The 26596-nt window shown below is 44.3% G+C and overlaps 1 protein-coding gene across 2 annotated transcripts in view; it reads left to right on the top strand.

Moving 5' to 3' along the window:
* Positions 1-21018, top strand: part of TRIO (trio Rho guanine nucleotide exchange factor) — a 433666-nt gene extending 412648 nt beyond the window's left edge. For both annotated transcript variants that reach the window (XM_054017964.1, XM_054017965.1), the window contains exons 52-57: positions 4911-5073; positions 7027-7148; positions 14389-14467; positions 15183-15383; positions 16849-16987; positions 18570-21018. In XM_054017964.1, coding sequence (XP_053873939.1) covers positions 4911-5073; positions 7027-7148; positions 14389-14467; positions 15183-15383; positions 16849-16987; positions 18570-19112 — 1247 coding nt within the window. In that variant the 3' untranslated portion in view covers positions 19113-21018. The remainder of the gene's footprint in view (positions 1-4910; positions 5074-7026; positions 7149-14388; positions 14468-15182; positions 15384-16848; positions 16988-18569) is intronic.
* Positions 21019-26596: the final 5578 nt, after the last annotated feature.

Genomic DNA, 26596 nt, shown 5'->3' with positions numbered 1-26596 from the left:
TTCATCCTGCCCCATACACTCAGCCTCAACGACATTATGATCAGTGCCGCAAACAGCGCCAGACAAGATGCTGTCAGACGCAGGAGCATTCGTCTACGTCTCAGCCATCCACTTCTAGGCAAACGCTTTGAAGTGTCGGCCGAGGACACAAGAGCCCCACATTCTCCACTTCCAGAGTCACCTCTAATTTCCAGCCCCTTTGAGGACCACCTTACACCCTTTTACCCCGTCTGGAGAACCATCACTACAGACAAGTGGGTTCTGGAAATTAGACAGAAAAGCTATTCCATCCCCTTTCTTTCCATTCCACCTACCCACTCTCCTTCCCCATCCCTCTTCAGGGACCCATCTCACGAGTACCTGTTACCGCAGGAAATACAGCATCTCCTGCAATTAGGTGCTGTGGAACCAGTACTGGTTCAGCACAGCGGGTGGGGGTTCTACTCTCATTACTTTCTCACTCCGAAGAAAACAGGTGGACGGAGGCCCATTCTGGACTTATGCAAACTGAACAAGTTTGTGAGAACACAGCACTTCAAGATGGTAACCCTAGCAACCATAATTCTGGCATTGGAGAAAGGAGATTGGCTCTCGTCCCTCAACCTACAGGATGCTTACTTTCACGTCACTAACCACCTGGCGCATCGGAGATTCCTACGATTCACTCTGAGCAACCTACACTACCAGTACAAGGTACTTCCCTTCGGCCTCTCTACGACTCCCAGGGTTTTTTCCAACGTACTGGCCATTGCAGCAGCACATATTCGCAAGCAGGGTGTGACCATATTCCCTGTCTAGATGACTGCCTGCTAAAAGCACTGACATACGACGAGGCAGTTCACGCCACTCACACCACTCCAACCCTATTTACAAACCAACTTACAGAAATCCACCCTGATCCCAACCCAACAACTGGACTTTATAGGGGCACACCGCCACTGTGTCATGGCATCAGCACGGCTACCCCAACAATGGTTTCTTGCCTTAATAAATCTAGTCACAACAGTAAGACACAGCCCACAAACATCTGTCAGAACATGCCTACAACTTCTCGGACACATGTCGGCTACCACATTTGTCGTGAAACATGCCAGGCTACATATGAGAGGTCTACAAACCTGGCTACGCACTGTCTACATTCCTTACAGACACTCGATCAACAGACGGCTTACAGTGCCCAGCAGAGTGAAAGACTCGCTCACATGGTGGACAAACCAAACAAATGTCTGCTCAGGCCTTCCCTTCCAAAGGGAAACCCCATCAGTCACTATCACCACGGATGCCTCTCTGGTAGGATGGGGGGCACACTTGGCTGAGAACCCCATCCAGGGCTGATGGTGCCTAGAGGAGTTAAATCTCCACATAAATCTACTGGAGCTCCAAGCAGTTCCAAACACTAGCCATCACTTTCTCCCCTTGATCCGCAACAAAACTGTCCAGATTCTCACGGACAACGTGGCGACTATGTTTTATATAAATCGCCAAGGAGGGGCCCAATCTTACCTGCTCTGCACAGAAGCAGTCCGCCTCTGGCAATGGTGCATCTCCAACAACATAGACATCATGGCATCCTACTTCCTGGAAACCAGAATGCCACAGCAGATGACCTCAGCAGGAACTTCTCACGGACGCACGAGTGGGAACTAGACCCACAAATTCTGCAAATTCTAGTCCGACAATGGGGATTCCCCTCAATAGACCTTTTCACCACGACCCACAATGCCAAATGCCCACAGTACTGCTCCCGAGCAAAACTGGGACACAACTCTTTCGAAGTATCAGGGGGTAGCCGTGTTAGTCTGTATCTACAAAAACAACAAGGAGTCTGGTGGCACCTTAAAGACTAACAGATTTATTTGGGCGTAAGCTTTCGTGGGTAAAAACCTCACTTCTTCAGATGCATAGAGTGAAAGTTACAGATGCAGGCATTATATACTGACACATGGAGAGCAGGGAGTTACTTGGTAAGTGGAGAACCAGTGTTGACAGGGCCAATTCAATCAGGGTGGATGTAGTCCACTCCCAATAATAGATGAGGAGGTGTCAATTCCAGGAGAGGAAAAGCTGCTTCTGTAATGAGCCAGCCACTCTTTCGGAAACGCCTTCCTCATCAGGTGGGAGGCCCCGCTCCTGTACCTCTTCCCCCTGATACTCCTGTTGAGTCGTGTCTTTCACAAGATCAGACAAGACAAATCCAGAGTCATCTTGATTACACCAACATGGCCCAGACTAACATGGTTCCCATACCTGACCCCAGTGGCCAGGGCTGGCTCTGGCTTTTTTGCCGCCCCAGGCAAAAAAGCCTCCCGCCGCCCCCCGCCCCCCTCCGGTGGGGAGCGCAGCAGGGGAGGGCGCCGAGCCCGGCCACGGCCCCGCTCTCCCCAGCCGGCCGGAGTGCTGCGGGAAGGGCGGCCAGCCCGGCCAGGGCCCCGCTCTCCCCGGCCGGCCGGAGCGCCTAGGGGAGGGCGGCGAGCCCAGTACCGGCCCCGCTCTCGGCTGGAGTGCCGCCGGGCGCCCCAACAGCCCCAGTATGTTTAAAAAAAAAAAAAAAAAAAAAAAAACCAACCCTGAGCGCCGCCCCCTTCCAGGTGCTGCCCCAAGCACATGCTTGGTAGGCTGGTGCCTGGAGCCGGCCCTGCCAGTGGCTGTCAGATCATGAACCCTTCCCCTCCTGCCTCACCTACTGACACAGCATACAGGACGCCTCCGTCACCCCAACATTCCAGCACTTCGTCTCAAGGCATGGCTAATCCAGGGATGACAGAACTCAAAACATGCTGTTCCAAGGAGGTCCAAAACATTCTACTTAACAGCCGACGTCTCTCCACATGAAAAACATACACACACAAGTGGAAAAGATTCTCTATCTGGTGCCGAGACAAGCAAATCATTCCACAATTGGCCCTGTTACCCACTATCCTTGATTACATATTCATACTCAAAAAAAATCTGGCCTCTTGACTAGCTCACTCAGCGTGCATTTATCAGCCATCACCACTTTCACAACGAGGTGGACGGATTCACGGTCTTCACCCATCCACTAACTAAGCCCTTTCTCAAGGGTATAGAGAACACTTACCCCACATTAACAGACCCGACCCCTATGTAGGACCTCAACCTTGTTCTCCATGCCCTCATGGGCAAACCCTTTGAACCGCTAGCAACTTGCCCATTCCTAGACTTATCCATGAAGGTCGTCCTTCTAGTAGCTATCGCATCAGAATGAAGGGTGGGAGAGCTGGGTGCCCCAATGGCTCACCCACCTTATACCACATTCCTCAAGGACAAAATCATTCTACGCCTACACCCTAAATTCATACCCAAGGTTGCCCCCTCTTCCATCTCAATGAACCCATTTACTTACCTGTATTCTTTCCCAAGCTGCATGCCAAAAACTGGGAGGCATCCCTTCACATGCTAGACATCCGCAGAGCTCTGGCTATTCTACATAGGGAGAACAAAAACATTCAGAAAATTATCCAGACTATTCATATCCACAACAGAATGATCAAGAAGCCAAACCATTTCCAAACAGAGACTTTCTAAATGGATCTCTAATTGTATCAAACGATGGTACCAAAATTACAATGTGCAAGCTCCTTCTGGACTTCGCACACACTCCACTAGAGCTATGTTCACATCCATAGCCTTTCTCAGACATGTATCTATAACTGATATTTGTAAAGCAGATACCTGGGCATCGCACCATGCTTTCACCAAACGCTATGCCCTGGAACAGCAGTCAGCTGCAGACGCTCACTTTGATCTATCAGTGCTCTCCACCATACATACATCAACTCCAAAGCCCCTCCTCTCCACCAAGGGGCACTGCTCTTCAATCACCTAAAGTGGAGCACCCAAAGGGACACTCCTCGAAGAAGAAGAGAAGGTTACTCACCTTGTGCAAAAACAACAAAGAGTCTGGTGGCACCTTAAAGACTAACAGATTTATTTGGGCATAAGCTTTCGTGAGTATAAACCTCACTTCTTCGGATGCATCCGAAGAAGTGAGGTTTATACTCACGAAAGCTTATGCCCAAATAAATCTGTTAGTCTTTAAGGTGCCACCAGACTCTTTGTTGTTTTTGTAGATACAGACTAACACGGCTACCCCCTGATACTTGTCACCTTGTGCAGTAACTGAGGTTCTTTGAGATGGTATTCCCTGTGGGTGCTCCACTACCCACCCTCCTCCCCTCTGCTTCAGAGTTCCGGCTCGATCCTCGGGTAGAGAAGGAACTGGGTGGCAGTTGGCTGCGCTCGCGGGGTAGCCACTCAGAGTGGTGCAAGCTGGCTGCCGCACGTGTGCAACCAACCGGGGCATTGCTACCACAAGTCTCTAACAAGAAGTGCAGGACACCAAGACACCTAAAGTGAAGCTCCCACAGGGACAACCATCTCAAAGAACCTCAGTTACTGCACAAGGTGAGTAACCTTCTCATCTCTTCTCATTCCTTGGGGTTACTCAGGCTCATCCTGACATTAGATTGGACTTGGTTTCAGATGAATGGAGTTACACATGCTAAGACTTCTTTTAAAAAAAACCCAAAACCTCAGCACATCCATTTAGATCACTCGCTATAGCATTTACTCAGGAAACTCATCTCAGATAGTGTTTAGTTTTCAGTTAGATCTTTGTGGGTAGCATCAGGCATAACAAGGGCAAAACATTTTGCCCAAGTTCATGCAGAGAATGGGTGACAAGGATTAGAACTCTGCAGAGTCCCAGTTGCTTGGTCTAACCACTTGACCCTATAGGCTTCAATTGGACATGTGGAATAAGTATTTCAAGGGGAGAGGGAAAGGCCCCAAACGTGTAAATACAGTGCTTTATCTTGGAATGATGGAAGGGCAGGATGAAAGGGGGGGAAACTTCAGTACACTTATTGTAATTTCTTTTCCTTTTCCAGTTCCCCCAGAGTTTATAATACCATTGGGTGAGGTCACATGTGAGACAGGAGAGACCATCGTTTTTAGGTGTAAAGTCTGTGGTCGCCCGAAAGCTTCAGTAACCTGGAAGGGTCCTGATCATAACACCCTAAGCAATGACAGTCACTACAGCATTTTGTACAGGTACAGTAGTGTGTTCGCTGTTTCAGCATTCTGAAGGGGAGAGTTCTGTGGAGAGCAGAATGACTTGTTTTCTTTGCAGTGTGGGGCATTGTCTTCAGTCCCATTTCACTTTTTCCATTCCCTCCCCCAACCCCAAATAAATAAAATGGAGTGCAAATTCCTGTGTGTGCTTTGATTGTGCATAATAGGCTTTAGCTGCCAATCCTCCAGTTTGCTAATAATCCAGAAATCATACAGTGTTGTGTGTGGGTGAGTGTGTGTTTGTTTTGGACAGGGGCATTAGAGGTACCTTCACACATCTTGAAAATCTCAGGAATTAACCATAGTCTCAGCAAGCAGCATTAATGCAGGATTTGTTCTGGAGGAGGGACTGCAGGGAATTGTAACGGAGTGTAGCTGACCTAAAGGTTTTGTGATGAAATATTTCATGTCTTTGTGAAATTGTAGAGGAGTCACTGCTGGAGGGGCTCTGGCTCTTTATCTAAGCCAGAGGTCCCCAAATTGGGGCATGCCTCCCTAGGGGGGTGTGAAGGAACGTTTGGGGAGGCACGGCTGGGGCCCGGGCCAGCCTGCACAGGGGTGGGGGAGGGAGTGCCACCTATCTCCGCTCCTGGCTCGGCCCTGGTTTCAGGCCCCACGCTCAGTGTCAGGGCTGCCAAGGCTCTGCTCTCAGCCCCTCCCTCAGTTGTGGCCCCCAGCCTTGGCCCCTTTACCCCGTCCATGTATCTTCCCTTCCTCGCCCCCGGGGCCATGGCCCTTCTCCTGGCCCAGGAGGGGGCGCACAAGGTAAAAAGTTTTGGGACCACTGATCTAAGCATTGTTGATTTCAAAACAAGGGCTGAGAGTTTAAGGGATACTACTGTCAAAAGTAGCCAATTTTGAAAAAAATCAGTTAAAAGAAGTTTAAGATACTGCAGCTGCTTAAGTCTGCCTGGCAATTGTTGTGGCTCCATCACACTTTCCTTATTGATTGATTGATTGTTTCCTTCTCCCTTGCTGCTGTTCGAGACCCACACCAACGGGGAGAACTGGCTAACTGGTTACTCACAGAGTGCTGTCCAATGCACAACGTAAATATCCTGAACAGATAGGGAGGAAATAATACTGAGGTGTTCATTGAATAAACTTTCAGTTATTGGAAACTTTAGTGGTACTTGCAATAATAGCAAGTACAAATTTGAATGCAGAAGTGAGATTTTCTGCTAGATGGATGTTTGTCCAAACACAATCTCTGCTCCAGAGAAGCATAAAGCTGGAATAGAAGGGGTTTTGCGGTGTTGAGGTTCCTTGGCAGACCTGAATGAGAAGCCGATACAGTGCTGACACCTGACTCAAGCTATAGTTATTAGTCCTCTATTTCATAGTCACTACATTCACTTATTTTTGGTGACTTAAAATACTGAGGTGGTGATTGAATGAACTGAGAGTAAGACTAATTAAATGTTCCTAGCCCTTTTTGAAAAAAATAAAATCCAGTGTTTTCCTGACATGAGATGGTCAAGCAAATGTTGTGGCAGAAAGTTTCATTATGCTTTAAGCAATTGGATGACACACAGATTTGTGCCGTGACCAGCCTGGTGATGGAATGACAGCACAGTACTCCCGAGTGTGTGTGCTGATCTCTCTGCCAGGGGAGGGCGGTATTAAATGGTTCCATAGGGGACTCCCTGACACAAAAGTTGCTACAAAATGGAGACTTCAGGATGGCAGGAGAAAAGGGAAATTCTTGATCCTCTTGCGAAAGGGAGACCAGTTGGCAGATGAAGATTTTGACTCTAATGTGAATCTGCAAGATGTCATTCTGAAATGCTCAGAGATAGGATGTACCATTATTTAGTGGAGTTGGTGGGTGTGTATTGTAAGAGTGCTGAATTTGTATGTAAGATGCGTTGAGAGCTGGAGACTTCTAAATAGGACATGGAACTCCCTGATTGATTCTAATGTGTTTTGCAGTGATTTAGGAGAGGCATCCTTGAAAATCATTGGTGTGACCACAGACGACGATGGTATCTATACCTGTATAGCTGCAAACGATATGGGTTCGGTTTCATCTTCAGCCAGTCTTCGAGTTTTAGGTGGGTTTATCTCTTAGCCTCTTTTCATCAGATAACATTACCAGCAATCTTGGGTTTCATAGGATGGGTATCCATTATCCACAGTATGTAGAAAACCCTGGCCTCTGAGTTCGTAAAATTTAGAAGTGATTTATGTCAATCCTTTTCACGGGACATGTGGCATTATGTGTGAAAGAAAGCGTAGAATCGAATGAAGTAAAAATCGTAAATGAATCAAACTGTACCATAGAATCTCTATGGATAGAAATTCCATGCTCTAATAAGAAGAATATAGCAGTAGGGATATATTACCGACCACCTGACAGGATGGTGATAATGACTGTGAAATGCTCAGGGAGATTAAAGAGGCTATTGAAATAAAAAACTCAATAATAATAATAATAATGGGGGATTTCAATTATCCCCATATTGACTGGGTACATGTCACCTCAGGACGGGATGCAGAGATAAAGTTTCTTGACACCTTAAATGACTGCTTCTTGGAGCAGCTGGTCCTGGAACCCAACAGAGGAGACGCAATTCTTGATCTAGTCCTAAGTGGAGCACAGGATCTGGTCCAAGAGGTGAATACAGCTTGGGTAATAGTGACCATAATATAATTAAATTTAATATCCCTGTGGCAGGAAAAACACCACAGCAGCCCAACACTGTAGCATTTAATTTCAGAAAGGGGAACTACACAAAAACTGAGGGTACAGTGCCAAAAGTGAAGTCTCTGCAAGCTGCATGGAAACTTTTTAAAGCCACCATAATAGAGGCTCAACTTAAATGTATACCCCAAATTAAAAAACGTAGAGAACCAAAAAAGAGCTGCTGTGGCTAAACAACAAAGTAAAAGAAGCAGTGAGAGGCAAAAGGCACCCTTTAAAAAGTGGAAGTTAAATCCTAGTGAGGAAAAGAGAAAGGAGCATAAACACTGGCAAATGAAGTGTAAAAATACAATTAGGAAGACCAAAAAAGAATTTGAGGAACAGTTAGCCAAAGACTCAAAAAGTAATAGCAAATTCTTTTTAAGTACATCAGAAGCAGGAAGCCCGCTAAACAACCAGTGGGGCCACTGAACAATGGAGGTGCTAAAGGAGCACTCAAGGACGATAAGGCCATTGTGGAGAAACTAAATGAATTCTTTGCATCGCTCTTCACGGCTGAGGATGTGAGGGAGATTCCCAAACCTGAGACATTCTTTTTAGGTGACAGAGGAACTGTCCTAGAGTGAGGTATCTTTAGAGGAGGTTTTGGAACAAATTGATAAATTAAACAGCAATAAGTCACCAGGACCAGATGGTATTCACCCAAGAGTTCTGAAGGAACTCATGTGAAATTGCAGAACTTCTAACTGTAGTCTGTAACCTATCATTTAAATCAGCTTCTGTACCAGATGACTGGAGGATAGCTAATGTGATGCCAATTTTTAAAAAGGGCTCCAGAGGTGATCCTGGCAATTACAGGCCTGTAAGCCTGACTTCGGTACTGGGCAAACTGGTTGAAATTATAATAAAGAATAATATTGTCAGACATATAGATGAGCATAATTTGTTGAGGAAGAGTCAACGTGGCTTTAGTAAAGGGAAATCATGGCTTACTAATCTACTAGAATTCTTTGAGGGGGTCAACAAGCATGTGGACCAAGGGGATCCAGTGGATATAGTGTACTTAGATTTTCAGAAAGCCTTTGACAAGGTCCCTCACCAAAGGTTCTTACACAAAGTAAGCTGCCACAGGATAAGAGGGAAGGTGCTCTCATGAATTGGTAACTGGTTAAAAGATAGGAAACAAAGGGTAGGTATAAATGGTCAGTTTTCAGAATGGAGAGAGGTAAATAGTGGTGTCTCCCAGGGGTCTGTTCTGGAAAAAGGGGTAAACAGTGAGGTGGCAACATTTGCAGATGATACAAAATTACTAAAGATAGTTAAGACCCAGGCAAACTACGAAGAGCTACAAAAGGATCTCTCAAAACTGGGTGACTGGGCAACAAAATGGCAGATGAAATTTAATGTTGATGAATGCAAAGTAATGCACATTGGAAAGCAAAATCCCAACTATACATATGAAATGATGGGGGTCTAAATTAGCTGTTACCACTCAAGAAAGAGATCTTGGAGTCATTGTGGATAGTTTTCTGAAAACATCCACTCAATGTGCAGCAGCATTCAAAAAAGCAAACAGAATGTTGGGAATCATTAAGAAAGGGATAGATAATAGGACAGAAAATATCATGTTGCCTCTGTATAAATCCATGGTACATCCACATCTTGAATACTGTGTGCAGATGTGGTTGCCCCATCTCAAAAAAAAAATGTATTGGAATTGGAAAAGGTTCAGAAAAGGGCAACGGAAATTATTAGGGGTATGGAATAGCTTCCGTATGAGGAGAGATTAATAAGACTGGGACTTTTCAACTTGAAAAAGAGACAGCTAAGGGGAGATATGATTGAGGTCTATAAAATCATGACTGGTGTAGAGAAAGTAGATAAGGAAGCATTGTTTACTACTTCTCATAATGCAAGAACTAGGGGTCGCCAAATGAAATGAATAGGAAGCATGTTTAAAACAAAAAAGTATTTCTTCACAAAACACACAGTCAGCCTGTGGAACTCCTTGCCAGAGGATGTTGTGAAGGCCAAGACCATAACAGGGTTCAAAAAAGAAATAGATAAATTTATGGAGGCTAGGTCCATCAATGGCTATTAGCCATGATGGGCAGGGATGGTGTCCCTAGCCTCTGTTTGCCAGAAGCTGGGAATGGGCAACAGGGAATGGATCACTTGATGATTACCTGTTCTGTTCATTCCCTCGGGGCCACCTGGCACTGGCCACTGTCGGAAGACAGGATATTGGGCTAGATGGACCTTTGGTCTGACCCAGTAGGGCCATTCTTATATTCCTTCGCCAGTAGCCTCAGCAAGGCTGGACAGATTTCAGAAGTGAACTAGTTTGGGGCACCCACAGATGGTAATCCTGTGTGGGGAGAGTTGAGTTTACTCATTGCTTGGGTGGCTCCCAGCTTGGCCCAGTGAGTCAGGAATCCTGTAGTGATTTTCTTGTCACAGTTGGCAGTCACAGTGGCTACCAATACCAGCTGAGAGCTATATTGAAATCACTTTTTTTTAAGTCTGTATTCTTAATGCTGTTTGGGGAAAAAATTGTGTCATCTCAGAATTTCTCAAACCCACAAGAGATCAAACACTAGTGACATGTCCCCTTTTAACTCTTTTTCAAAGCTTTTTCACTCTAAACAGGGAAGTCCAAATGCTTAGTGGCACACATTTCTTCATCTCCCTGTTTCTCAGATCCAAAAACCACACAATCCTCTTACGAGGCCTGTCTAACACTTTAAAGCTGTATCTTACTTCAGGGTCTGAAGTAAAGCAGATTTTTTTAAAGCATGTATGTGGGGGAATAAAGAAACACTAGCAACGTAAAAATGACTGCTTTACTTGAGGATCTTTTACCTACTATAGCGACATGTCACTGTTTAAGATGAGAATATTTTTTCTGGTTTGTTTACTTTATGCTTTTGACGGCAAATACATAACAGTTTCAGTGTTTTGCTAATATAATTCTCTTTTTTTAAAATGGGTCTTCCACCCAGCAGAGGGGAAGCAACAGACATTTTTAAAAACATGAAAAATTAAGTAAGGTGGTAAAACAAAAATTGGTCGGTGATTTGGGCAGGTGAAGTAGCTGAAACTAATTAAGTCATTTTTTTAAATTGTCATGGTCATGTTTTGTCATTGATTTGGATTAATACAAACCTCTATAGATGCCCATTCTGTGCTCTGTCCATTCCATAAAATAAAACACAAAATGAAATACAACAAAGGGCTGCTCATCCTACCCTTGATACATGTGCCAGCCAATATGGGGACTATAAAATAGACTTGGGCTTCCCCAAAGCCTGTGAGGAAAAAAAAGATGAGTTTTGTAGAGTGTCTGGAAACTTAAGTTTAGGCTCTGAACAGAGGTGAAAGTAACTTACAGGACTTACCAATACTCCAGAGCCCTGAGGAGGGGGCGGAGCCTCTACCAGAAGAGACGGGGCCTTTAAATCCCCAGGCACTTTAAATCAGAATTTAAAGGGCCCGGGGCTGGGGCTGTGGTAGCAGCATCTGGGAGTCCCGGGCCCTTTAAATCACCCCCGGAGCTACCAGCTGCAGAGGCTGGGTGCCCCGGGGGTGATTTAAAGGGCCTGGGGCTCCAGCTGCTGCTACCGCAGTGGAACCCCAGGCACTTTAAATCCTGATTTAAAATGCCTGGGGATTTAAAGGCCCCACCTCTTCTGGTAGAGGCCACTGGTAGTGCTCCAGTGGCAAGTTAAAGGGCCTGGGGCGGTAGCAGCTGCTGCAGCCGTGGACCCTTTAAATAGCTTCTGGAGCTCCACCGCCGCTACCCCAGGGCTTCAGCAGGCTTAGGGGATGATTTAAAGGGCCCGGGGCAGTAACGACTACCGGAGCCCCAGACCCTTTAAATCGTCCCCGGAGCCCTGCTGCTGGGGCGGTAGCGGCTGCTGCAGCCCTGGATCCTTTAAATAGCCGCTGGAGCCCCACCACCATTACCCCAGGGTTCCAGGGACGATTTAAAGGGCCCAGGGCGGTAGCTGCGACAGGCACCCCGGGCCCTTTAAATCGCCGCCCGAGCCCCTCCGCCGCTTCCCCAGGGCTCTGGCAGCAATTTAAAGGGCCTGGGGCTCCAGCCGCTGCTGGGAGCCCCAGGCCCTTTAAATTGCTGCCAGGGGAAGTCGATCCGCCCCAATATGGCGTACCGGCTTACTTTCACCTCTGGCTCTGAAATAAGTGACCTCTTAGATAACCAAGTCTCAAACCATTTAGGGTTTTATAGGCAACACCACCACCACTCTGAATTCTGCTTTGAATTGTATTGGCAACCAATGCATTGTTGGCTCCTGATACATAACATGTGCTCCTGATACATAACTCCTTCCAATAAACCAGTCAAGGCATTCTGCACTAGCTTCAGATTTGAAATAGTTTGTGTATGTAGTCCAATGTTGAGTGTATTGCAGCAGCCTGATTTTGAGATGATAATGAGGTGGGCATAATTGGGACAGGCTAGTTCCTCATTGGAAAGGAAAGTCCTGCTTTTCTCACTAGGACTCTTGGCCATAGTTAAAGCTACATTTTAGTCATTCATATTTTTAGTAAAAATCATGAGCAGTAAACAAAAATTCATAGCCCATGACCTGTCCATGACTTGTACTATATACCCCTGACTAAATCTTGGGAGTGCTGCGGGTGCTCGGGAGGGGGCCCGCAGGTGCTCGGGAGGGCAGCGCAAGTGCTTCAAGGGGCACTGCGGGTGCTCGGGTGGGAGCAGCTCGGGACCCCCGCTGGTGCTAAGGGGGAAAGGGGGGGGTTGGCAGGCTCCGTCAGGCTTCTCGGAAGCGGCAACATGTCCCTAAACTCCTAGCGCCACACGCTCCAGCTCCACAGCTCCCATTGGCTGGGAACTGCAGCCAATGGGAGGTGCGGGGGCGGTGCCTGCAAGCGGAGGCAGCGCAGAGCTAGGAGCTGATGGAGGGACATATTGCTGCGTCTTGGAAGTTCCCCCAAGGTAAGCCCCGTCTAGAGCCCTCACCCCCTCCCGTGCCCCAGCCCTTATCCCCCCCTCCCGAACACCTTCTGCTGCTGCTGGGGGGAGGAAGGGGATGGTGGCCCGAGACTGTCCCAGTAGCAGACGGTGCGACTGGCCCAGGGGTTGCCTGAGCTGCTCGGGCAACCCTGGAGCCAGCTGCACCAGCCGCTCAGAAGTCACGGAAAGTCACAGAACCAGTGTTTGGTACTTGGGCATGCTGGAGGAGCGCGGGATCTAACGACACACCCAAGTTACATACCTGCGTTTATAAATGGCAGTTGCACACCCTCGATAAAGGACCCCAGTATATGTTCCACCTATTCTTCTGGCTGCTTCTTCAAATCCACCAAGATTGTCACACTTGTCCAAATAAGTCACAGCCAGCTAGCCCTTATCCAAGCTTGAAATTATATATTAAATAAGTTTTACTCCACTGTTCTGTCAGCATACTTGAGTGCACTGCAGCCAATATTGCCTCACTCGTGCTTCCAGCCACTTCATTTGCAATTCATTTGTGGGAATGCATCCTCAGCACAGAGGAATGATAGCCCACAGTTAGCTTCTGGGCTCTTGGAGAGATGAATACAGAGCCACTCAAGAACAATTCCACTCACCCTTGCCTGGATCTGTAAGCCAATAAAGGAAGCTTCATAAGCAATGGTATCAAAAGCTGCTGCAGATTAAAAAAAAAATCAGTGTGGAAATGTCATCCATTTATTTACAGTTAGAATAAAATAATCAGGAATTCCACTGGTTGCACTACCTATCCCACATTGTGATGTAATCAAGGAAATCTTAGAACTCAAGGAACTGCTAGTGTCCCTGCCACAACTTTCTTGATGACCTTGCCCAAAAATGGGAGATTGGATACCAGTCGACAGTAAGCCAGACTGGCAACATCAAGCGTTGGTTTCTGGACCATTAGCCTCACAGTGACAGCCAGCATTCCTATTCCTCAACTCCTTGAAGGGAAATGCTGACAGTCTCAATAAACAGGGACCTCAGTGCCTCTCCCCATTACGCTTCACCAGCCCATAAAGACAAGATTCCAACTTTGAGGATGTAGGACAGAGCACCTGTATTTCTGCAGGGCCAGAGCATATGACCTTAAAATCTGTCACAATTCTTCAGACTCATGTGAGACTTCAGTCACCAGCTCTGTAGCCAACTTCTTGCATCATCTTTTTCAGGTTACTTATGTGATGACCTGTAGGACAAAGCCAGAGGAGAAGGGCATTTACAGGCCATTAGAATATTATCTTGTTCTCCATTATGAAAATGAAGTCCTACCAAACCATCACAAGTGGTCAATCAGAAGAGCAACCTTATCCCTCAATGGTGCCTGAAAATCACTGACACCACAGAAACAGGCCTGTTGCCCTTCCAGGTTATATGCATCCCAATCTCAAACCAAAAAAGACAATGGTCAGTCCGTGATGGAGGAATATTCATCCCTCCAAGATCCACTCCCAAATAATGCCTGATTTCCAGAGTTTGTCCAGCCTACAGCCACCTGAAACAGTCCCATGGTTGACATGGCAGTCGTGAAATTCTGAGGAGTATCCCTTTTTAATATGGGTTGTTTAAATTAAGGCTGAAAATATTTTTTTTTTGTACTAGAAATAATTCTTCTTGTCTTTCTTTTAAGGTCCTGGAAGTGATGGGATCATGGTAATCTGGAAAGACAACTTTGATTCCGTGTACAGTGAAGTGGCTGAACTTGGCAGGTATGACTTACTCATGCTATTTCATTGTGGAGGTTGGAAAGTTCAGCCAGTGTGTATGTTAGTCTCTGAAGGGTGGAAGAGAAATGTCAAAATATGACATTTGTTCAGATTATTTCTTTATGAAATCTTCTTGAAATTTACAATTATTTCTCACAATGATCAATTGTTGGAGTCAAAAACAGAACACAGAATTGCTCATCCTGTGAAGAAAAAGTAACATAATGCTAAAATTCTGCCATAACTAAATGATGTAGCTTAAATACAAAAGCATTTTCTTTATGCTGAAACTTTACTCATGAGCTAAATTAGAGGGTGTATGCACTGCATGTGTTTTATGAAAAATTGTGAAAGTTCTCCAAATGATTGTACATAAGTGCTCCATAAGATTGTACAGCACTTCCTTAGTTAAGTATCTTAGTCTTTCCAACAAAATCCATTTGCATTACTTAGTCATAGTACCCTAGAAAACAGATAAAATTCTGATTTTACTTTTCTGGAAATTTAAAAGGATTTTTGGTAACAGCTAATTAGTTATCAAGACCAGTTTGCTAGACTGTTAATAATATTTAAAGTCTTTGAATGTAGTCAAACTACTCTACTCTACTCATGTCCTATTGGACTTAGCCATAACATTTGTCCTAATACAATTGTGTACAGTTTCTGGTCCTTTAGCACTGTCCTCAGCTAATTCTTTTCCTTTTTAATTGTTTTTCAGGGGCAGGTTTTCTGTTGTTAAGAAATGTGATCAGAAGGGAACCAAGCGAGCAGTGGCCACTAAGTTTGTGAACAAGAAGTTGATGAAACGAGACCAGGTTACCCATGAACTCGGAGTCATGCAGAATCTCCAGCATCCCCAGCTCATTGGCCTTCTAGATACCTTTGAGACTTCCACCAGCTACGTCCTAGTATTAGAGATGTGTGTGGGCTCTAAGTAACATCATGTTATGTATATATGTAATCTTCATGCAACTGATTTCTTATGCCTGGATATTGTTGTAGTTTGTGAATGATTTTGGAGAAGTTTAGGATTTCACAGAACTTCTAGACTGCTTACATAAAGTCCTGGAGCTCTCACATTCTGTTTTTAGAGATGGCAATACTGAAATGTTCTGCTTGTCCATAATGGAAAGCAGAGGCCCTGGCTGTTCACAAGAACCAATTCCCCCAACTAAAATCTCCTGTAAACAAGTTCACATTGGAAGGGTTTGGTACGGAGGAGACAGGAGGATCGTTGCAATGCAGAACTGATCCTCTTAATAGCCTCCCTCTGAAATTGTGTAAGTGGCTTTGGATATGGTGAGAATAGGAGTGAGATGTGGATGGAGTAAATGTTCTAAAATGCTGATGTGCCTGGACTTCTCATCTCATGTCCATATGTTGTTCCTCTCTTCCTGAAGCTGCAGTCTACCACATTTCAATATAAGCTGGTAGTGGTGGTGGAAGAGGAAGTTCTTCTATAGCATCCTAATTAGGTCAACAATTCCGTACTTCCCTGTTCAGCACCTCTCCTTCTCATGCTCATAAGGTTTTTTTCTTCTGTATAAATGCAGCACAAGCATTAAAGGTTCTGTCTGTACGTATGTTGACACACTGTTCAAAGGGGTTCAAAATGCATGTTCTCCACATGTCTAACATGAACATGGTGCCTAAGACTTTCAAAAGGGACTAATGGTTTTAGGTGCTTCAGCCCGTTATGAAAATCAGGCATCTTAAATGTTAGTGTCTCAGACTGGGCACCAAAAATGGAGGCACCATAATATTTTTATTACATTGTTGTGAGCTGCTTTCTGGGTTATCTTTACAGGTCTATGTAGTAGAAAGTCAGTAGATTAAAACTGTGTGAAATACATCAGGTGTCTTCAGTACTTAAACTAGAATTGGGATTTGCTGTGTTGCCCCAGTATAGTTTCAGTTGAATAAAACCATCCGTTCTAGAGCAGTGTTCTTGCACTGCCTGTATTCTATTAGTATTTTTTAAAATTCACAATGGAATGAATGTACACATCAAAAATAACTAGTGTTGCACAGTTTTATAGCATTTCTTTTATCTGGCACAAATACTGCCTTTCCTTCTTTAGTGGCCCCCTTCCAAAATATGATTCAGAATAGTAATCCTCACTTAATGGTGCTACACGATTAATGCAGACAGATTAATCCCAAGGGGCCTAGAATTTGTCATTTGACTTCAAGAAAAGTAAAGATTAAACTCCTAATGAGTAATGGGAGCCAGGGTTCACAAATAGTGAATTAATTGTTGCTGTTGGTGAAGATAAGGACAGTTTAACTTGAAAATGCTTTTGAAACTTTAAAATGAGCAGATATATTTTTTAAATGTTGCTGCTTTAGTGTTTCAATGAAGTGTAACTCTTGTACTTCAATAGGGCTGACCAGGGTCGCCTTCTAGACTGTGTTGTGCGATGGGGAAACCTCACTGAAGGGAAGATCAGGCTCTATCTGGGAGAGATTCTGGAAGCTGTACAGTATCTTCACAACTGCAGAATAGCACACCTGGACCTAAAGGTGAGGCGCAGATGGTACTCCTGGAGTGTTACCAGAAGAGATGGCGAATTCTGGGGTGCAGCTGCATGCTACAGACAATCTGGGGTCTCCTAGCAATGGTTTCTTAGAGTGGCCATTGAGAGCCATGCAACCTTTGCCTTGAGCCATGGAATGCTCCATCCAAGGTTATATGAAGTGGTGGGACTTGCCCCCCGCCCATGCACCCCAAACTACTCTCTGTCACTGAAGCAGAAAGTCTTAACTTCCTCTGCGTCGTCCTATTTTGCTTGTTGGCTGTTCGTGTTTGCCTCTGTTCGATTTTGTGTAATGCACTGTTGATTTGTTTGCTTGGTTTTTGCCTGGGTAATTTGCTCTATAGATCATTTTCTCCACTTGAAACAACAGAATCTATTGTGCAAATTGAGTTCAAGGGTTGCTCTTGTGGCTCCAAATTCTCCTTTTCTATTTTTTATGCTCTGTCTGAGGTGCTTGGGTGAAGGGCATCTGCTGGATCCTTGTTGCATCCATCTGGGTTTTACTGTTCGTATCTGATCGATTTTGATGGAAAAAGTCTTGAGCGTTTCAAGATGGATTTAAAGCTTGTTACTGGCCCTTCCTCCCACCCAATCCTGGTTTAGATGGGGAAATCCGGTGCCAAGAGATCCTCTGTGCAAGCAGGGTCTGTTAGGCAGCAAGGGACCTTGGAGCCAGTTCTGCAGATTTCATTCTTGATACGAAAAGGAGAGGAAAAAAGAGGCAGTACCATCATGCCCCAGATTCCCACTCATCTTCAACAAAATTAATTTAAAAAAAAATGGGCTGTTGTGGGCCCAAAAAGTCAGAGCTTTCTAGTTGTTTCTGGGTTTGTATGGCATGTGTACAGCAGCTGAATTCAAGAGTGGGGGGTCTACTTGAAATCCAGTTACAGGTAAGTAACTTTTTTCTTTAATTCAAAATACAATAAAAATTCCACCTTCCCTCATTGCTTTTAGGAGGGGCTTGTAAGAGTTCCTGTGGTTTCCACAGTGTGGCTCTAAAAGACTGATTTTAAACTTCAGCTCAGTTCAACTGCCTCTATATTGCAAAATAAACGGCAACCCAAAGACATGTAAATATTAAAGGACACTTTTATGTTGGGGAAAAAATCTTTAACTTGCTACCCCAGTCTTCAAATATGTGCTGTTTATTGTTTTTCTGTGTCAGGAGGCAAGTACTCAATGAGTGTTATATAGACGGTATCAGTCAAAAGTTGTTGGGTCTTCAAAATGCAGGTTTACAGGGTTCCAGTTTTCTGTGGGGCTCTGCAGAACTCTTATTGTGAGTTTTTGCCAACTTAGGCAGGACTGTGTTTCCTGTGTCATGACTGTGTGAGAACCTAAAACTTGATGATCACATGTTGCAAGATGCTGCAGACTGTTGCAGGATTGTTTGAAGAGCTTGATAGAATGGTTTAGGAGCTTTGTGGAGCTAACCATGGTAATCCACTCGCTTGCAAATGTTTGCCGTGCTCACCAACTGACCCTGTTGTTTGGGAAGCAGTGAACTAGATTTGTGCTAGACTTATTTGAAAGATAGATATGATTTTTCTCTTTGTATTTTCTAGCCTGAAAACATTCTGGTGGATCAGAGCTCAGCTAAGCCAACAATAAAACTGGCTGACTTTGGAGATGCCGTCCAGCTCAATACCACCTATTATATCCACCAGTTACTTGGGAACCCAGAGTTTGCAGCTCCCGAAATTATCCTCGGAAATCCTGTCTCCCTCACCTCAGATGTTTGGAGCATTGGAGTGCTCACATATGTCCTTCTTAGTGGCGTCTCTCCTTTCCTGGATGAAAGTGTAGAGGAAACTTGCCTGAATATTTGCCGCTTAGACTTTAGTTTCCCAGATGATTACTTCAAAGGAGTTAGCCAAAAGGCCAAAGATTTTGTATGTTTCCTACTTCAGGATGACCCAGCTAAGCGTCCTTCTGCTGCATTGGCCCTTCAAGAGCAATGGCTGCAGCTGGGGAATAGCAAAAATGTTGACAGCATTGACATATCCAGACTGACTTCGTTCATTGAGCGGCGAAAACACCAGAATGATGTTCGACCCATTCGTAGCATTAAAAACTTCTTACAGAGCAGGCTCTTGCCAAGAGTTTGACCTCGCTTGAAATTCTCTCTCTCATTCTCTTTCACCTGCCAATCAGACTGGAGATAGAAATCTCCTGCCAATCAGCTGTTGACTTGAATTTTGGAGAAAAAAAAACAAATGGAGCCAATCAGCTGCTAGAATGTTCGTGTGAAAATGCATTCCAAGTAAACCTGCACACAGTAGTACTTGGGACTAGCAATGCAAACTATGCTGAGGTGGAGGACTATAGCATTGTACTCTGTGAAAGGCAGTCAAGAGCGTTACAGTAACAGTATTTTATTCAGGTTTCTGCAAAAAAAAAAAAAAAAAAAAACACTTTTTTAAAAAAACAGATGAATAGAATTTTGCAAATGAACTGATCTATCATTTTCAAGATTTGTTCAAGGAAATAAATGCCTATGTTCAAAGCACTGGTATTAACGAACAAACAAAGACAAATATCAAATCACACCTGGAGAAGACTCACCAAATTGGCTGCCCATTGATATGGCCTCCATTGATGTCCATTTTTCACTTGGTCCTAGAGCTTTCCAGTTGCCTCACCTGTATGTATCTCACATAGCAGTGCACTGAGATCAGACTCTGCTTTTAAGTGCATCCAACCTCAAAATTTTTGCATACAAATAGAATGAATCGTTTTGCTCTGATAAAATGTCGGCCTTACTTGTATATAGACTGTTACCTGCCTTCGGTCTGTAATTTTTCTCCCCCTCTCCCTCCTCCCTAAATGGTGGTACACCACTGTGCGGGTCTTCAGTTCAGGTCAGCCCTTGCTGTCCCATTCGAAAAGGACTTTGGGTTGGTGCCCAGCCTGCCAATCTGATTGTCGAGCAGTATACAGCAGGATGAAAATACTGTAAATGCACTCATTTGGGATTTTGTTTTATTTCATATCATGTGCAATGTTGTGGCTTTAACATTTTATGCAATTATTTATGAGGACCTCTGTTGTAACTGTAATAAATATATAGAAAAAGCACATACTTAGTACGGCGAGCTTTATGGTTTTGTTTGTGTGTTTGGGGTTTCTGGGCGGGTGAGGGAGGGAATATTGTATCACACTGTCGTTATTAGTTTAAGATGAGATTTTAGCTAAAAACTTAGTAAAGAATCTAGTGAGTTTTAAGGATTGTAAATAAATAAATTAGATATTCATAACCCAAATCACAAACTGGATAAGAAATAGGGTGACATTTTTAAAAAATTTATTATTATATTATTCAAAATGCCAAAGTATTACTTTCCCAAAATCAGTCTCAACATTTACTACTTTTTAGAATTTTCAAATCTGCGTTTACTGCTTTCTGTACAATAACTGAATGAATTTTTTGCTCTTTGGTGAAGAAATACATCCAAGCAGTAGTGGTTGTAAGACCTGACACGTAATGTAATTGTGTCTTATGTAACTGTTTTTAAGATTGAGGTAATATTAACATGTGATGAAATATTTAAAAAGACAGAGATGGTTTTCTGTGCATCAAGGAGTTCACATGGATGTGTTGTCTATGTTTCTCTGTGCAAAATGCCATGTTTAAATAAGGAAACTAAGCCTGCAACCCACACTAGTTAGATATATGGGTCTTAAGCCATAAACTGGCTTTGGTTAGTTTTAAGCTTTGCCGCTTCCATTGTATTCTATTTATTCCTTTTTGTTTGTTTTTTGTTTGTTTTATAAAGTTGTACAGAAACTTTTTAAAAGAAAATTGAATTCAAAACTGGATGTGTATTCGTACCAACCTCATAACAACATCTTGTTCGTGTTTATTTTCCTCTATTATTTCAGTTAAATTTTTACTTTATTTTGCATGTATATTTCTTTGTACAGTGACGTTATGTGTTTAAACAGTATGATGTGATGTAAATATTTTATTTTGCCATCAGTTATTTTAAAAAAAAATTAAACATATTTGACATATTTGTCTGATCTCTCTTGTTTTAAGACCTTATGATCTAGGTCTTCCTATATCTCAGTGGTGCTCTGCACTGAAGCTATGGCAATAGTTCACTGCTATAGAATGAGATTTAAACTGCCTATTTTAAAAGCCGGAAGTATGCCCCACCAAATACCATTTGCCCCTTACTTATAGGTGTTGAGTGCTTTGCGGTATCCTCGTCTACCTACATGATTGGATAATTTGATTAGTTACCCTTCTGGGACTTGTTTGTCACTGCATTGTATACCTTTAGAGCAACTGTGGATACAACAGTTGCAGCCAGACTTCACCCAGTTAAAGGCCACGTTGCCAATTTATCAAGAAACCAAAGAACCAAAATGAAATCCTATAACATGGAGTATATTCCAGTTACTCTTATATTTAATCTGGAGCATGCTACCCATGAGGAAAAATCATTTTCATATAAGGATGGTTTCATTATTGCTGATATAACTCCATCTAGATGCTTCAAGAGATTCGGGTAGAAAGCTTTGGAATATGTACATTTCTTGTCCTTACCTTAGTTGCAATTCAAAGATGAATGTAAAGGTCAGTAACTCAATATGTGGCACTCCTGCATATCAGTGCATTGAATTCCTGATTTTCAGGATTGTCTATTGTCCAGCTTCAAACACCAGTTGTTTCTCTCTCTTCCCTGCACCCACTTCCCTTTCCTGCACAATTTGCCATGGAAATCCCAGCGATAAAAATACAGAATATTCAGAGAGATCTATCTGAAAGGGTAAACAGCCTGAAGTCTCCTCTATGGTATGAAAATGAAATACCCCATCCCAGCCTGTTGTTTCTATTAGAAATGCTCAAGCACCTTGCTGCTCTGTGATTACGCACCTGCCCCTCTTCTTGTTGAGTAGGAAAATGGATTAGGCCTGGCAATAAACCTCAATAGGGCAGATGAATAACCCAAGTAGAGTAAGTGTAGACATTACTCACCTGGTGGGTTTCAGTGACAAAAATGTGTTCCTTTAAATTAATATTAGTGGCAGAGATTTTGTGGGTGCACATGCCCTGCTCTAGGACTCTGCACGAGTTTGGGTGCTCAGGATTTTTTTTTTTTTGTTTAACAAAGAGAACATTAGTTTGTACCCCAATCCCCTGCGCACTTTGAAGGCTGAGCACTCCAAGAGGGTTGGTTAAGGCTATTCAATAAGAATTTTTAAATGTGCTCAGTGGTCCCCCATGCACACATTTACCCAAGTTTTGCAGTCAGAGGTGTGATTACAGCAGGAGTAGACATGATCTAGCTAGCTCAAATAACAATAGCTGTGAAGCCAATGCAGCATAGCCTGAACAAGCCCGGGTCCCTGAACTCAAGTGCACGCTGCTGCGGTTTCACTGCTATTTGAACTAATTAGATCAAAGCTATGTTGGGTATGACTACGCTTGTTGCAGTCAGACCTCTGATTACAGTGCAGATGCACCCTTGGTCCCAAAGTAGCACAATTAGGCCCACAGGGGCAAGTTAAGCCACTTAGACACCAGCACTAATTGGCTGGTTTGCACACCGCAGTTCGCTGCTCCAGGCCAATGGGGGCTGTGGGAAGGGCAGCCAGCACAATCCTTGGCCTGCGCTGCTTCCCGCAGACCCCATTGGCCTGGAGCGACGAACAGTGGGAGCCGCGATCAGCCGAACCTGCGGACATGGCAGGTAAACAAACCGGCCCAGCCCGCCAGGGGCTTTCCCTGAACAAGTGGCGGACCGGCTTTGAGAACCACTGGTCTAGGGCAATACTGCAGGGTGTGGGGAGGGTAGGAGACTTGCAGTGGAAAGCATGGGGGGGAGGGGAACAGGGGTCTGGAAGAGGGTGCACTTTGAGGTTTCGATTTCTGAGTAGGTGCTGTACCAACCTCTGGCTATAGGCATGACCTCTAGATGTATTTTGACAGAAAGGAGGAGGTAGCCAAGACTTCCTCAGCATAGAAACAGTGGAGTGCCATTACTTTCTGAACACGATTTGTGAGCCTGTGGGACCGTCCTTGACTTCATTGAGGCACATTGAGTCTGTGTCTCTGGACTACATCTTTAGTCTTCATGCATCTTTGTGATAAGCTGCAGGGGGATCTGGAGACAATTCCATAGGAGCCATGACCTCCTAGTCCCAGACAGAGTCACCACGGCATTGGGCATACTAGCCAGTTGGTCTTGCCTTCCACCACCCTGCTATGTGCTATTGCCTGGAAGATGTCCTGACTGCCATGGCGACGACCTTACCCATGGAGAGAAATAGGCACATCTAGATAATGCACAAATTCTGTCATATTGCCCACTTCCCATCAGTGCTGGGCCTAACGAATGACACTCATAACTCTGAGGGCTCTCAAGTTGGATAATGTCTCCAGAAATGGGAAGGACGCCAATTTAACCACAAGCATCATGTTAAAAGATGAAGTTGCTGTTCACAGTTGTGGCCAAATTTCATGGATCCTGTTGTGACTCTGTACTGAGTGTTATCCTACCTCTGCTGTTATAGTGGATCCAGTGAGTCCAGTTTCATTGTGAGTGAGCAGAGACGAAGAAGTAGAGATTCAGGTATCGGCACAAGCCTGGTGGTGGTACGATATGCTTCTGAGAATATAAAAGGATGCTCCTGGCTTCTTGTCTACTACACAACATTATCATGAGACACCAGATATTCTAGCCTGAGGTGGCAGAGATAAAAAACGTTGTGAACCCATCAAATGAAGGTGGTGAGGAGGGAGGTGCTGGTGTGCACAAGCGTAGGAAGGGGGTAACAAAAACAGCTGGCTGGAGGGAGGTCAAGCACCACAGCCAGCAGATCCCAGGCAGGAGTCCATCAGAGAGAGGCAAACAGCCAATCACTTTCCTAGTGAGTGAAAAATGAGTAGCAGGCATGGTACTGTGCTGCTCTGTGGTGAGTGCAGGATGATGTGGCATTGGGTGAGTCCGGTTAATGGGAAGCCAATGCCAGGGGAAGGCGGCAATGGTATTAATGTGAAGTCAGTTGCTGCTGTTTTATGGATGGGTGCCAAAATAGAACTCCATTTTGAATTTCTATCGGTTGTGGCGGTGGTGGAACCAGTGATGGAAGGGAGGGGCATTTCATCTCCAGTCCAGGAAGTGATCTAAGCCTCACGTACTCTTCCTGTATATGTAGAGAAATGGAAGCCCCTGAGTAACTTTTATACTTAATGTTCATTATTAACTTACCTATTACAGGGAAGGTGTTGAGTTTAGGGGTAAGCATATGGGTGTAGGATTCTGCATTTGCCCAGACCAAGAGTTTTGCCAAAGCCACTGCTCCATCCCTTAGGTAAATAGCACCGGCATAACTTCTGAATGAACCTGCCCTGCAGCTAAGGTAAGGAGTGTCTGATGAAAGGTTACCAACCTGTAAAGCAGGAGTTCTCAACCTTGGAGTAGTAACCAGGAGACACAGCTCATCCTGCTCTTCCCATCTTTTTAAAGGGGAAGGGGCTTGCATCCAGGTGGGAGAGGGATTCAGTATAGAAAAGGGTTGAGAACCACTGCTGTTGGCAAATATTTGCTGTCAGTATTCTGAGGGGGTTGACAATGTCAGCAGCCCCTCAAATGCCAATAAGTACAAAATAAAGGCTCTGATTCCCACCATCCCCATGCACACACACGGGATCTCTATATGTGGACTTGAACACCTTTCCGGAGTCCCACCTGAAGTCTGCCAGGGTCTGCCCACTCAGATCCCTTTGAGCACCAGGATCCAAATGTATTCAAGGATTTGGTCTAGGATTTTATGACTACCTGATAAATAGCTGATTTATCCAACCTCCCCTGCGGATCTCTAAAATGCATTTGTATGACTGTAAAGTAGTAGGACAGCCTGACTGGCCTTAGCCAGCTGCATCCAGCGCTCCTGAGAGGGGGAGGGGGTGAAGTTGCTGCAATGAGCTTGTGAGGTCGTAAGCAGGATGAAGAGAGGTGGTGAGGGTCACACATCCCTGCCTGTGGGGGTGAGGGAGGAGGATGTCAACTTGGGAGATATTCTCAGAGGCACAGATAGTAGCTGCCTAACTTGTGTTGAAAGTCTGAGAGAGTAGGGCACCTTGCTGATGTTTTGTGTCCGAAAATCATCTCTCCCTCGCATTTCTAGACAAAGTAATAATCCTAAGGGATATGGGACCTGGGCTGTTGAGAATGGGGTGCGGTATCCATGCTGAGAGGGTGTGGCTCAGGCAATAAATGTCCTGCTAGTTCACAGAGGCTTTGAGACAGGAGGGTGATATAACCAAACAAAGCACAGCAATGTAGGATAACAGAATAAACCCCTATTTGTAGTAACAAATGCCACAGGATCATCAGCGTCCATAGCAGACAAGGCTGAGATTCCATTCTGTGCTGCTGGCATTCAGGAGGACTTCTGGGTTTGGCTGATGCAATTTTGGTATAGGCAAAGAGGAAACTTTCCTGTTTGTTGTTTGTGCAAACGTGATGCAACTGTCCAGTCATGGTGCATGTTAAATGATGTAAATGTTGGATTAGTGGGGAGGCTTCATCTTTACATTGTGTTGTTTATTTGCATAATTTCTGAAATAAGCAAATTTTAAGGAATTTAGTCACCTTGTTTATCTTTCCTAACCCCTGCAAAATGACCCCTCTCCAGGTGCTGAACACGGATAGAAGTGTAATGGAAGACATTGCTAACAGGAAAACGAGGCAGATCTCTGTGCTTCCTGTGAGAAGTCTCAGCAATGAGGCCTCCACATCAAGAACATACAAACTAAGAACCGGTTGAAAGAATGGGAATTTTCTGTGAAAAATCCCATCTGTTTTTGTATTGAAAAAACAAAATTCAAAAAAATTCAAGCGGCTGTAAGCAAAACGCTATTTGCAAAAGTCTCTGCTTTTCAATAGCCACAGTGGGCCAAATCCTGGTCTGATATAAATTTGGAATAATTCACTGAAGTGCAGGAGATATGCTAGACTGAACAAATTCACATGGGGGTAGCTGGGAGCAAAGCATTGAACTGAGTTTTCAGTTCCATAGTTGAAGCAGTCGGGCTGTATTTATAAGGAAGGGAGTTACCTTTTCCCCCCATTTCAGTCTGTCATATAGTGACAATTTAGTGAGAAATCGGAATTCTGTTTTCCATCACTCCAGACGTGCATGGAACATTTGCTCCCCACTGAGCAACGTCAGTCAACTAACACTGCCTCTGCTTTGCATGTCTGCTCCCAGCCAACTGAATATTTTTCTATTTGCAGATGTTGTTTTGTTTAAATAATGAAGTGTGGGTCAACATTTTGTTAGGAAGCAGGCTTTTTAAAAATCCACTCAGATTTGATTAAATGAGAGGAACCCCTACACACACTGTGGAATACAATGCCATTATTAAAGGTCGTAATTTTCTAAAGGTTTGTGTAGAAAGAATGTCTATATGAATAAGCTACAGAATGTATGATGCTATTTTCCATGGCTGGGGAGCATAAAGCAAGTTTGCTCAGTGGCCGATGTTTCTTCCACATCAAGCTTTGAAAGAAAAACTATTTAACGTGTTACTGACTCTATTTTTGGATTCTCTGTTAGTTTCTGGGCAGATGGGAAA

Source organism: Malaclemys terrapin, chromosome 2 (assembly GCF_027887155.1).
Source record: "Malaclemys terrapin pileata isolate rMalTer1 chromosome 2, rMalTer1.hap1, whole genome shotgun sequence".
NCBI classification, from domain to species: domain Eukaryota; kingdom Metazoa; phylum Chordata; order Testudines; family Emydidae; genus Malaclemys; species Malaclemys terrapin.
The sequence above is the reverse complement of the archived record's forward strand: the minus strand, read 5'-3'. Positions and strand labels throughout refer to the sequence as shown.